We start from the raw sequence: 14,622 nt of genomic DNA, 5'->3' as shown, positions 1-14,622 counted from the left end.
GAAAACTAAATAGTCAGACCTCAGATGATTTGGATAGATAATGGTACAAATTTTCATGTGATCCTGTACCATTGGCAATACCTTTGTAATACTGGTTTGACACAGCCCAGCAGGTGGGGCAGGTGGCCAGCAGAAGAATCTGTGCTGACAAATTGCATTGCATCTAATTTTCCTGGGGTGAACACAACTTTGCCAGAGAACTACCCTGCTCCAGAGAGGCCTTCTGGGCCACAAGTTCACCTGCTTGCAGGGAGACAGATCCCTACACCAGCTCTTCTGTGCGACATCTACTTTCCCACTGTGGATAATATATTCTAAGGAAGAGATCCTGGGTCCACAGAAACAGGGAAGAGTTTTGCAATCATCACAGCTGTGGATAGGATTTTCTCCTGAAGGAATAGCTGGGGCACTGAATGTGATGACACCACACATCCCAAAGTACATGCCTGCTCCTGGAGGGTGTAAGCAACACAGTAGTGTACCATGAAGTGAAACACAGCACTGTCATGGTGCAGCTACACCACAAGAGTTTTCGTGAAGGCAGACAAAAGCTGCCAAATACATATCAAGATGGTCAAAAAGCATGGTTAAACTGTTGTCTGGTGCTGGTTGTACTGTGTTTTTAATCAACTTCAATCCATAATAAAATTAGTTTTACAGGAAATTGCAACATCTTCAAAATCAGTAGTATCTGTACCAAATGCATTCCACAGCTGCTTTCTGAATGCTACCTTAAATATTACATTAGGATGAAGAGTACTCAAACAATTAAATATTTCTGTTGTAACATTTTGTAAAACAGTATTTTGTGCAAAGCAATCTTAATGTGGTACATAACTCGGGTGCATTAGTTCCAGAGTGCAGCTCTGTACCCCATTGTATTAGAGGACAAATGACAAGCCACACAACCAAAGACTAACAATTTTGAATTTTTATACAATGCACAGTGTCATTTTCCACTATCATACAGCATTATGTACTTCAGAAATGAATCAAACCTAACCTCCAAATACACTGTAGCAAACTACTGGAGATACCGTGTTCCAACTCAAAGAAGGGGAAGGAATCTTGCTGTGAAATAAAAAAGCTGATCAGCTTCTTGATAGGACATTTACCAGACTCCAAACCAAAGACCTGGCAGAAAGGTTCTTGAAAAGAACATTACATTGTACGCCTGGCACTGACTTATACCCTTTAAATTCACCGTCTTTGGTGACAGGCATAAAATTAAGATTCTGGGTTTGGTTTTTAAAGGAAGGCAACCATAATACATTTTTAAGTATCAGTTCTGATTATCTGCTGCCCCATCTCCTCAGCTTACCTGTTTCGCTATAGGATTAACCATCAGTGCAAAACCTACCTACACAGACATGAATAGTCACAGTATCAGGGTTAAATCCAGCACTACCTCACAGTTCATGTCACCCTTGTGTCATCTGTCTAGATGTATGCTGTGAGTAAACATGACCTGATCTAGCCCACACTGGGATCACACAAGGCTTCCACCGGGAGAAAGGATTGTTGTAACAGGATGGGCAAACATTCACAGAAGTCCTAGTAGTAGGTCCAATTGATACATCCAGTTGCATGTCCTGGCTACCTATTAATATGAAGCATGATTCCTCAAACAGAAGATGCCATGGGCTGCTGCAAGAGACTTATGCCAGAAGATCATCACTCTACGAATTCCTTGATTAACAGCACTTGGAGAGGTGCAGGTATTTAAGCTAAATCAGGATAGAGTAGAAGAGGAGTTACATATGAGCCATTACTGTTCCAGCATCAGAAAGAGGCCTTCTTGCTTCACATTTTTATTTTATGATTGACACAGTTGAATTTTCCAAATGCTCTCGTGGTTAACCTTCTTTACAAAGTATAAATACCATTCCATTCTTATTCAAAGAAATACAGTTGTTTGTTATATACACACACCTTGACAACAAGTCCTTGAAAGAACAGTGCAACACGAAATTACAGAGCCAACACCCACAGAGCATCTCTTTATCTGCAGGCCAGGAAGCCTCTGCTGAGAAAGGCAATCTTTTAAGGTAAAATGCTTTAACTGAACTCCTAACATTTGAATGGGGTAATCAAAACTATGTGACATGCTGTCGTACCACAAATTAGTCACAGTCTGTTTTACAAACTAGTTGCTGCATTTCACTGAAGCCATCCAATGTAGAAATGAATTGCTTGAATACATCTCATTGGCATAAGGAAGTAGCCTTGCTGGATGACATGTTATCAAGAATTTCCAGACATGGAATATACTTGAGAGTAAAATGAAGACACGAGTGAGATCACAAAAGGTTTTGGCAAATATTTTTATGTTAACTTTTTTTGTTTATGGCCTGGTATGGCTTTTTTGGTTTCTTTAGGAAATTCCTGCACAGCAAAAGGAATGAAGAATTCCAGAAGAGAGTTGACCTCCTTCAGTTCCAGACTATATTCTGCTGCTATTTTCTCCGCAGTCCATATTTGAGGTTGAAGTTTATGATTATTAAGAAGTGTCAGAGCCTCCACAAGGGAAATTTTGCCTTTAGGAACTTTCTTAACATCTAGACCTTCCAAGTGGCCTAATTTTGTCAGTCTCTTTTCTTCCTGTTTACTTGGAAGATGTTCACCACCTCCATCTTTTACCTAATCGAGGGAAGGAAAACAAAAAGAGCTCAACAGCAGTTCTGTTTACTATGCATACTGTAGCACCTAAACTGCTTTCGTAAATATTTTTTCTGTTTAGCTTTTCCTGTTAGCTTTCCCTATTTTTTTAAAAACAGATTAGCCTGCCTAGCTTCTTTCACAGCCATTCCACATAGAGTGTCAACTCCCAACTAAATGCTGAAAAGCCTCTCTTCACTGCACTCTAAGCGTTGTATTGGCTTGGCAGCCCTTTATGCAAGGCAGACTACAGATTCTGGTAGGCAAATGTAAATCCAGATAGCCTAATATTCGCTACTGATTCACTGGAAGGGACAAAAAAATCATACAACAAATTGGTATCCTTCTGATACCACTGGAAAACTTTTTCATGTAGTCTCTCTCCCTTTCCTTTTGTTTCCAAATTTTAGTTTTCCTACTAAAAGAAATTCCTTCTTTTGCTCTGTCTAGAGAACAAGCTTTCCTGCTATTTTGCAGCATCATATGGAATTTAATTGCCATGACTACTGCAACATGTAGACACACAAACTGTCTTCTCTAAGGTTCCTTCATATTTCCAAATAATCTCCAAAACAGCTTTCACTTCCTCATATTTCCTTTAAGTAACATTTAATCAGTGAATCACACTGAAAAAAAAAGGCACAATTAAACCTTTCTTAAACTTAGAAGTATTTATATAGTAATCAGAGCCCACAGCCACTAATTATTACACAGACACTCCGTATTAACTCAGTTGCTGAGAAGACTGATGTGGATATTACAGCACCTGTGTGTGTCTGTTTCTGAGCTACAAGGAATGTCTGGCCTGCACTCCATGTCTTCTACTTTTTGCTAAAACTGTGCTTGGATAATGAATGATTTTTCAACTCTAAATAAGATCATCTGTCTCTGGGAATCTGCCACTTCAGGGCTCCCAAGCTGGTGTTTTTCCACTTACCATAGGCAGACACCCCAAACACACACAGAGGTGTGTACACATCACGTACACAATGCACAAAGTCATCAGGATAACATCAGGAATGGGAGAAAGCTTTTGTATTGCTTTGTCCACAAGTCTCTGTGATTACACTTCAGTTGTGCTCTAAAAACTGCAAGCAGACACAGCACAATGGCAAGTCTGTGGCAGTAAACTCCGAGAAGGCATAGAATCAAGCAAAGATTTGCTCCACTTTGGGCTTTTTCTCAAATCTCTCTTGACAGGCTTATACATGAATATTGAAAGATACTGAAATTAGAACTTCAGCACTTCAAGATTAGAGTCCTAACCTCTGTGATGGAAATTAAGGATAGAGATTTCTTGAAAATTTCAGGAAGAGACTGAGAAAATCTATTTGCATTTTAAATATTTTTGGACTTGAATACCATATAAGTGGCAAATTAGAGAGACTTAGGAATTTTGCTAGATGACCATAAAAATTTTACTGCTGAATAAATCAGCTGGAATAAAGTGGTCCAATAATGAAACAGTTAAAATACACAAACCATAGCAAAATATGATGGAAAAGAGGACACTGAGCCCCAGTCTGCATTTTATGAAGGAATATGCTTTAGCTTTCAAGTAAAAGTAAAAGATTGCAGCCAGTGGCAATAAGGAAATGATGACCACACAACCCACAAGATATTGTAGGAAAAAAACCTAAGGCACTTCATGAATTGGATAAAAAAAAAAGTCTCTGCACTGTACAATATTTAAAGGAGTTAAAGACTCCATTAAAGCGTAAACATCTTTGTCCTCTACCACATCCCTGCTCCCTAGCAGTCCCAGTCTCTTCTAACTCCACAAATGATTTCTGGCAAACTACTTTATCTTTGCAAAAGGCTTGAGATGTATCTTGCCTCATAGGAAGCAGAAAAAGGAATTTAGGTGAAGAACAGTAAGATCAACGCAATACTAAAAAAGAAGACTGTGTCTGCATTTACAAGCTTGTATAATTACAATCTGTCACACATTCAAAACCCAGGGTCAGACACACTCAATGTTACTGATGTATAGAAGAGTAATAAAAATACCACTTTTATCTATTGAAAAAAGATAACTTTTATGCACAGAGAGCATTTTTCTTGACACAGCCTTTGTGCTGAGTTTGAAGACCACAAAGCTGATGTTGGTATGGGTCGTAGAGAGATGCACTCACCTGCACCGGTGGATCTCTGGACTCGACATAAACATCTTTGAGCAAGGTGAGGAACCTATCGTCCTTTCTGAGAACTTCTTCTTTTATCTCTGGGCTATCTAAAGGCAGTGAGAAGAAGGGAAGGGAAGGAAAAAAAGAAGAAACGATTGATCTGAGTGAAAGAGTCTCCTTTTTGTTAGTTCTGCCAGCTCATCGCTTCCCCAGCGGCACGGCACGGCTCCCGCAAACGCACCTGCCTTCTTGGGAGGGTGCCATTGCTCCCACAGCCCTGACCTTAGCGACTCGGCTTCGCACGGTCCGGCTGGGCCGGTCACCGGTCACAGCACGGCGGGACACGGCACCCACACGCTCGGTACCGCCATCCCACCGCCCCACCACTTCCCCCGGGTCCCGTCCCCTCAACCACCTCCACCGAGCGGCCCCCGCTGCCGTCCCCCAGCGCTCCCGGGCGCTCCCTCAGCCCCTCACGCTGCTGCCGCCGTCCCCGCCCCGCTCCCGGCATGCCCCGCGCGCCCGCGCCGCTCTCAATGTCAGCGCCGCCGCACCGGGCGGGCGCCGCCGGCACTCACCGGCCGTGGCGTCCAGCCGGGCGGTGCGGTGCCGCGGCGCTGCCGTGGGCTTCTCCTTGCTGATCTCGCGGCGGGCCCGGTTCTCCACGTTGAAATTCCGGAACACGCGGGTCACCCGCCCGCCCATCGCCGCCGCCAGCCGCGCCTGCGCGCGGGGCACGCCGGGCAGGGGCGGTGTGCACCGGAAGGGAATGAACCGAGTGCTGCGGGCACACGAACAGACAAGCGAGCAGACAAGCGAGCAGACAGACAGACGAGCGAACAGACAAGCGAGCGAACAGACAAGCGGCGGCGGTCCTGCCGTGCCTTTCCTAAAGGCGGGCGTGAGCCGAGCCCGGCCCGGGCGGCTCCCGCCGGGAATGCTCGCGAAGTGCGAGCTGTGGCTGCCGCACGCTTTCCTTTGCAGGCGGAGCCCCCGGACACGCCATGGCGTGACTGTGGCTGTTTGTATATCGGCGGCGATAGGCACGGGTCGGAGCGGCAGCGAGGGACAATTCCCCAGTAGTGTTGGGAATTTGTGGGCTACACAACGCTTTCAGGGTGCAGACCCTCTTTTTGCAGCTCGACCAAATAAACTTTCTTCTGACTTTGCAAAAATTGTGAAAACTAATTGTGACAAAATGTTGAGAAGGCCTTAAGCCGTGTATGTTAAGAAAGGTAAATTTGTCGACAGAATCAAAATTGTTGAGATGGGAGTCATTTCATAGATTCAAGAAGTGTGTGAAAATATACAGAATCCTTAGAGAAAGGGAGGCAGAAAGAGTAAGAGCTACTGGCCTGATTCAAGAAGCAGTAAAGCCTGAGGGTTGACTACTTTATTCAGCCACGACTGATAAGGTGTCTTACCAAGAGAGATTAATGACTTGTTTGTTCCAGCTGCTGTGTGAATTAGCCAACAAATAATTCCCTTATGGCTTTAAATTTTGTATGTGCTGTTTGCAGAGTCTTAGTGCCTTCTGGGCCACCAATTAGTTCATGATAGTAGTTGCCTGAATGAAGTGACTTGAAGTGGGACTTTCAATGAATTTAATGAAGAACACTGAAAAGACCAGCATTCTTGTAGTTTTTGGGGGTTTCTTTTTGTGTGTGGTTTTTTTTTTTTTTGGTGGATGTTTTGTTTGTTTGTTTTTTGGTGGGAAACACCTTTTTTTCTGCCCTTGCATCTACCTCATCTACCTAGTGTTTCTTATTATTGTGGGCATATAAAACCTGGGGTTCAGAACTTGGTCTTCTATTAATAGCATTGTTTAGTAATAATAATTATGATGTGATAGTTTCAAGGCTGCAGTGTGCTTTAATGCTGGATTAATGAATGGCTGTGTTTTCCTTAGAGAGAAGCCAAATTGATTTAGAAAGGCAGTGGAAACAAGGCAGGATAAACATGGTGGTGTATGCTGGATATCTGCTCTCTTTGGGAATCAGGAAGATGCAGTTTCTCCATTTGTTTATTTTAAAGATTCTCACAGTCTGTAGGAGAACAGAAACATGTTTTTGTTCTCTGGTAATAAGCTTACTGACCTTGTCTTATTTTTGATATTGCATGTGAATGAATTAAGGAGACTAGTGATACAGTGATAATTGGAAACTTAAAATCTGCTGAAGTCAGGTGACAAGTTTAATTAAATATCTGTAGTCAATTACTTGCTGACTAAACCTGTGTTCTTAAGTCCAGGATTTGATACTTTTGTGAGTGGTGAATCTGTGTGGTGTGGCTGTAATGCAAAAATCCCCGTGGATGCCTTTGGTAGTTGTAGACCTTTCACAGGTACTTTAGCATTTGTATTCTTACTGATCCATCTGTGGATCAGCTATTGTGGCAAATTTGAAACAAAGTTTCTCCTCCAAAAGCTAAGAACTCCCAGCTTGTAGAACCAAACAGAGCACAGGGCTTCTGTCTTGATAAAGCATGAATGTGATTAACACTGCTGTAATATGTACTGGCAGCAAAATAAATTCACCAGAAAGCAGTCAGTTAAAAATAAAGAGTGATGTCATGCTCTGCCTGTCACTTCCTACGACTGAGGATAGCACAAAGCTGTTCTTTTCATGTATAAAGATGCATCAAAAGTTCAAGATTTTTATTCTGAAGAATGTTTCTTAGACTGTAGCAAGCAGAAGAATAGAGATTGAAAACAATATTTTTAATATAATTTGGTATTTTACCAATGTGACTATATTGATATTAAATATCAGTAATCAAGAGGTTGGATAGTTTTCCATATAAAGCATATAGATATCTGCAAGTGTGATTATTAAAAAATGAATGTATGTGTATTCATCTTAGACAGAGTTTCAAATGGGATGCATTTTTCTTGAACAAGGAGTCTGAGTCTTTCCAGGGAATTCAAAAATAACAAAACAGCCCATGAGAAGACTATCCAGCTGGATTCATACACACGTATTCTCAAAAAGTTTTCGTAGCAGCCTGTTCTGAACACCGGACAGCACATCAGAGAAAAATACTGTAACTCTCATGATATATGTGTGCCATAGGCTGCCACACTAGATCTCCTTGTAATCCTTCCATACCTCTTAAGAGAGAAATTTCTAAAGCTACTGGGTGCCTGGAAAGTAAGAAGTACATTTGTGACTGTTCTTTGAATCTATTTGTTTTCCATCTCAATTTTGATTATGTGTTGTGTGTACTGTTTCTTTCTCAGCTAGTTCTATCACTGAGTGGAAAATGAAAAATTAATTTTTGTATTTAACTAGCATCAAAAGTCTGATTGACCTATTGAAAATTTGCTTTAGAGAAGGGAGAATAGCCTGTCATTAACTTGTGTTACTGTGTGGGTGGGTACTACTAAAGTTTCTTTGCTGTCTTTACTACTCAAAAGATCAGGAATCAGAATATGAGTCCAGATGGGCAGGTAATTTCAGTGAAATAAGAGCCATTTTTTGGTAATAGTTGCTCAGCTGGAGAATTTTGGAGAGGAGGCAGGTGAGGTTTGCTTTGTGATTTGAGGTCTGGGAATGGCACAGCAGTCAACCACAGAGGAAAATGAGGAATGCTTTTATACAGCAGCATTAGAGGTTTGTATTTGATTCTGTCCACATTTTCTACCACTGAAACTGTTTTCCTATTCTCATCTTTCTGTTGTTGTTTGTTCATAATTGATGTCAGTCTAAATGGATACTTGAGCAAATTCTTATATCATTAGGATTCAGGGAACTGAGTCCTCTATCCAGATTACTGGTTTACCAGTAAGCACAATGAGAGCATTGATCCTTTTATTCCTTACCTCATCAGTGTTAGGCAGAACCAGAGAACACAGCATTAGCAAGAATTGATTATGAGCCAAGTAAAAATGACTGTCCTGCAACCTTGTAAAGATGAACTCAAGAGAGATGGACTTACTGATGGATCACTTTCACCTTTCAGTGATTTTTGGTTGTTCTGTTACTTAATTCAGATTATTTCTCTATTATTGGTTTCAACTGATCCATCTTTTACTGGCCTCTGAAGTATCTACAGAAGGATCTACGTTGAAGGATTTTGCTTAATTCCAGTCTGTGATCAATGTTCCCGAACACTTGCATATTTTCAAGGCTAGGTGGCTGCAGTGCTTTATTTAAAGGAGTTTTTGTCAAGTCCTTATGTGGATGAAGTTTATAGCAAGTGCAGCAAGCTCAGTGTTACAGACTCACACACCAGCCCAGACAGATCACCAGCTCCTTGTCAGATAATACTAATTTCAAAGACATGGCATTTAAATTTTCCTGATGGACTGTGGCTTGATACCTGACATAATCTTCCATATTTTTCCTGTATGTTGTTTCTCAATTAGCAGGTTACTTTGACTTGGAAATGCACAGTAGGAGACAGCATATTTGAGAATGAGGCAGCCTGATACTGGAATTAATTAATTTCATCAGTTACACATGCCTTTTTACTGAATTTTTACTCACAGGTTTCAGCACCCCATGTTCTCTTCTCAGTTGCAATATTAGTTGAGACAACTGACAGCCCTATTATTTCTCGTAACTCTGGTTTCAGTTCATCCTTCTTGCCAGTGTCAGGATGTAGGAACATCCCCAGAGCAAACAGCATCACACAGATGGTCTGATTTAAGAAAGAGAAGAGCTCTCCTAACTCTTCTAAGCTCTATCAATCACCGATGGTTTGGCTGGTCCACAGAAAGCTACTGGAAACACAGGAGGAAAAAAAAAGGCATGTGACAGGAGGAGTGAATAATGTGAACTGATACTGCTGCCAGGTTGGTTGGTTTGTGAGAGTTAGCACTTTGTTCCCAGATTGTTTCTCTGCAGCAGTGGCAGAAAGAACTGTGCCAGCTCCAGTGAGTAGGAGGAGGTGAACCAGCAATGGGAAGAGGCTGGATGGAGTGGAGAGGTGACTGGCTCATCTTGGGCTGGCTTTGGGGTAGCTTTGCTGGTGCTCCAACATCACCCAAGACAAACAACATCCTTTGTACTGACTTGAGGCAGTAACAGTAGCCATGATTTTAGTTCACTGCCACTGCAGTAGCTCTCTGATAGTCAGGAATAGAGTTGGTGAATGGATTCAGAATATTAGCTATCTGCTGGGGTTTCTTTTATGAAATATAACACATGAAAAATAATAAATATATAACCTAAGTGTGCTGGCAAGAGGCTCTTCTACAATAATGTAATATCTTTCCATCCCCAAATGATATTTTAATCTCTCTCTATGGTTTTAATTTATGATGACACATACATATTTATACCAGTGTGATGCATTTTTGTATACATAACTTTATAATTTAGTTGTATTATCTGGGACTTGATGTATCAAGGGATTGATTTTCCATGGTTTTGTACGTAGTTGGAGAACCAGTTTTATTTATTAATTTTACACTTTGATTGCATTCTTCTGCAATTTACAAATAGGGTATTTGCAGGTGTGAATTACATAAAAAAAATGAAGTATTTTGTTTACCTATGGGGGGCCAAATTTTGTGTAGAATAGGAAAGCCAAAATGACCTCAGTGAACACTTCTAAAACCATTTTATATATATCTCAGTCCTAAAGAAGGCTTATATATAGATCTTAAGAAGCTGGAGAAGTTACAGTGTGCTTTAATAGCTCAGTGGCTTAATCAGTGTTATGCTGGGTAAGTAGCATTTGAGTCCATGTCCTATACCTGTGTTTTTAGATGCAGTAGCTAAAAATCTGCCTGACACATGCAAAGGATTCTTTACAAATATTCAAGGAATTCCATACCGAGATTACATATCTTTCTTGGCAGCTTCCACAAGCCATTTCAAGTCCTCTAATTTCTAAAATGCAAATAGATCTACACCAATTCTGGAAGAGGATTCTATCAGGGGAAGTTACCAGACTGCAGAGCAAAGAAAATGTGACCATAGGGTTACAACCTACAGCCTTTAATTAAAAGCCTTGAAGTAAAGATGAATGTGCAATATTGCATTACCAGAAGACTGGAGAAATACATGAAATTCATTTAGTCCAAGAAACAAATGAATATTCTGAGATGTGCAGCCACCAGTAGAGTTACCATATTAAAGTCTGGCTGATTTAAGCACAATTTTTCCTTAAATTTCTGGTTGAAATAAATTTCTTATAAACCCTAAGTTTAGGAACGAACTGATCCTAAAACCTATAAAACAGATAAAATCCTATTGGCTTCAAAAACGCTTATACAGAACAGGATAAATAAGAATGAAAATAATAAGAAAGAATCCAAAGCTCTAGACAAAAATCTGAATTTGAAATTAATCAAAAATTCTTAGAATTTGGAGTGTAATTCAGTGAGTGTCAGAAAAGAAATCCACAAGGGAGGATTTTTCATAATTATGTTCTGTCTACTACATCGATTTTTTTTTTCTTTTGTATCTTACTGTGAAATATCCTGTGGAAGCCGTTATTAGAGACACAGTTTTAGATAACATGTATTCATATTGATGATTAGGGAAAAATAGATTGATTATCTGCTTGCTTTATTTACCATAAAATATTACATTTTATTTGATTTAGGAATATAACAGTATGGATTATTGTAGCAGTGCTGTAACAGGAATAATGTCCACTACAAAGGATTTAGTCCACACTTAATGCAGTAGTAGCAATGAATGTATGTCACAGAGAACATAAATAATGCTGTATTGTTTTAGTTATTTTGCATTAGTCCTTAAAACTCTCTGTACAATAATACAGAAAATTAATTACATTCTTCCTATAGGTCTTCTGAGCATTTTCATGGATCCCTATTTACCTGAGTGATTGCATATCCAAATTATGCTGGTAGAGAATGCATTAAAGAACAAGGAAAGGTTTCAATGATACCAACACATAACCACCAGTATTAGAGTTCAGGTGGAAATAATTACTGAACTTAGAGAGCCCTTTTTTGTGCCTCTTCTTCCCACAGCATCAAACATCTAGGGGCAGCATGTGGGACACAGATGTATTTTAAACAGTTACATTTACTAATTATATAGAGAGATACAGAGGTTAAGTATGCAAGTGTCAGGTTGCTCTGGGGGCCACTAAAATAGACCATTAAAGAGGTCCCCAAATATTTAAAGTACTACCTCTATATACTAACATTTCATTTTTAGATTGTATAATAAGGACATGATTAAGCTTCAAAGCTCCAGCATTTTAATGCAGATTTACTGAGACTCCTTGAAGGCATAGTTCTTTATGTAAGATGTCTTTGGGAGCATGATGAATCTACCACACTTTCCTATATACGTACTAAAATACAAATTCAGTCTTCTCAAGCATTAATTCAGGTACTCTGTAGGTACTATTGTATTTTTTGGGCTAGAAAATACTGAAAATAGTCACATTTTCTTTTTTGTTGATAAAGTTTGTCAGGATGTCTCATGCTTTTCTAATATAAATTAAGGAATTCTCTACAGGATATATTATAAGTGATAACATGATAAATTTCACATGCACCAAATTGGTAGAAGTTAAGTGCTCAGAGGGATTTTTGTAACTTTCTGTGGGATTAGGTGTCAGCATATATGAGCTGTTGGGAGATGAGGTTCCCTGCTGTACCTACAAGTAGCAGGTCTCAGCCTGTGGGTGACAGGCTTTAAATAATTCAGTACACTGAGTTACTCCAGAAGAAATGTCTGTTGATGGTCTGTCTGAATTATGGCAGCAAAGCTTTTCTTGTCAGACGTCATGCCAGACTCTCATCAATGGATTGTGACATGGGCCAGTTCCATCCTGGTGTAAAATCTCCTGTCAGACTGTAGAAATGATCCCTGCAGGGCATCTCTCTTTGCAGCATGAGGAAATGCACCTCTCACCCCAAGAACAATTGAGATTTTTAGATTTCTGCAAGCTGCTCCTGTAGTCTTTCGGTTTTTGTTCAGACATCAGAGGTAACATGCTAAGTTGTTTGTTCTTGTTTAATACTTTAATCTGTTTGGAAAATGTGGGTCATCTTGTAGTGGTTAATTCCTACAACGAGGTAATTTCAATTTTTTCTGAGACCCTTGTGGATAGGCTACACTCTGTTTTTTGGACATGGGGTCAAGCAGAACTACAGATTCTTCACATGGAAGACATAACAACACTGATTTCAGAATCTGTTCAGTCTCTCTCTTCAAGTGCTGAAATGCATATACCAGTGATCTCCACAAGCTGTTGCAGCTCCCAGTAACAAAACAAGATACATTTTTCTCTTTTTAATGGATAGATTATTTTGACCATTGCCTTTTGTTCTATTTTGTTCTATTGGTTCACATGCATTTCAGGCTCTTCCACAATATCCTAAAACAGGTTAGAAAATGGAGTGGAAGGTAACACTGCTATATTTTTAAAAGAGCAGTTACACTTTTTACTGAAATTAAATATTTTTTCAGATGTTTTGTCTTTCTGAGGCATAAATAAGGTGTGAGGTTTTTTTTGTAGTGCAGTGTATAAATTGAAAATAGAGAGTAAAAGGCATAGTCAGCAGTTGTATAAGTAAGAGCTATTATGAAAAATTCTGAAAAATTGATAAGTGTGTTTCTGTTTCCTAATAATAGGGGAAATCCAAAAGGCTTAAATTTTGATACCTTTTACAACTTAGCATTTTATTAATGCATTACATGTGTTTGCCAGAGGTGACCATACATATATTTTCTTAACTGCCGCTGTAGACTGGAGTTTAAATGGAAACAATATTTGGTTTAATGCTAAAATTTTATCTGGTGTTTCTGGTTTGCAGGTTATTCCCACTGGGCAAAACAGAAGATGTCTTCAATGACTTCTGAAGGCATCTTGCTCATTTGAGTTCTGCTCCTTTCAGACTGTATACACAAACCCCTTTTTTGTCTGGGCACAGCAGGAAACAGGAGACAGTTTCCATGCTCAGTCTCAGGCCTACCAGGCAGCAATCACACACACATGTACACAGACACACAATTGTATGCTAATGTTGCTTTTGTGGACAGGAGAGGCTGTTGTCATCTATAGCCCTTGCTGTCACAACCCTAATTTTTCATTAAATGACTCTATAACCTGTCTCACTCCATGCTGCTTTTTGTATCTTCATCTTGGATGTACAGAGTGACTCCCCAGAGAACACCCAACCATCCTGATTTCAGACCAGATTATTCAATTTGCATTCCATGCTTCTCATTCTGGTGAATGATTTGGGCAGTGACTTCAGTTGTTTTGGATAAAATAAAAATAAAAAATAAAAAAATCCAAAACCAAACACACAAGGTATTTGACTGTTGTTGGAAGTAGGCTATCATTCTTATTAACCTTAAATAGGATTTAGACTTTTCATAAATTAGAGGTGCATCTCGTGAAAGTTAGTTGCAATCTGCCTTTTAGTGTCTCCTGCACCATTATGACTTTCTATTTGAGCAGACAAGTTCATGCTTCCCAGAGTGGAATCCATCATCATGAAAGCATCTTTTTTGTGTGCTTACCAGAAGCAATTTAAGTTTTCAGTCTTAACAGTGCATTGTCTCTAAAGGAAAATCTTCTGCCAATGGCGACCCCTCAGCCCCCTTGGTAAGATGGGCTCTTCTGCCTGCATGGTAAGCCAGATCAACCTATAGACTGTGCAAAAAACCTCTCACTTTCTTTTATATATTTTTTTTTTTCAGATACCCCTTGTTTAAGAGGGTGAGTAAGAAGCATAGCATGTATGTCTTCCTCAATATTTCTTTCAGGAAACTGTCTATTCCAGATTTCTGCTGTTCCTTAATTAAGGAGTTAAGGATTGGAAATGTCAATGTATATGTATATGTATAGCCACTACTCTGCCACCAGTTCTAAGAAAGGTCTTTCTCCACTGATTTAA

General features: G+C 39.7%; 1 protein-coding gene across 1 annotated transcript; it reads right to left on the bottom strand.

Moving 5' to 3' along the window:
- Nucleotides 1–913: 913 nt before the first annotated feature.
- On the bottom strand, nucleotides 914–5,514 carry NDUFAF4 (NADH:ubiquinone oxidoreductase complex assembly factor 4). The gene is made up of 3 exons (XM_021545206.3): nucleotides 5,363–5,514; nucleotides 4,794–4,891; nucleotides 914–2,640 (listed from the first exon to the last, which is right to left on the bottom strand). The coding sequence occupies exons 1-3, from the start codon at nucleotides 5,487–5,489 to the stop codon at nucleotides 2,326–2,328; spliced, it is 540 nt and encodes a 179-aa protein (XP_021400881.1). The 5' UTR covers nucleotides 5,490–5,514; the 3' UTR covers nucleotides 914–2,325.
- Nucleotides 5,515–14,622: the final 9,108 nt, after the last annotated feature.

Source organism: Lonchura striata, chromosome 3, assembly GCF_046129695.1.
Source record: "Lonchura striata isolate bLonStr1 chromosome 3, bLonStr1.mat, whole genome shotgun sequence".
NCBI classification, from domain to species: Eukaryota; Metazoa; Chordata; class Aves; order Passeriformes; family Estrildidae; genus Lonchura; species Lonchura striata.
Note: the sequence above shows the minus strand (reverse complement) of the source record. Positions and strands in the feature narration are given on the sequence as shown.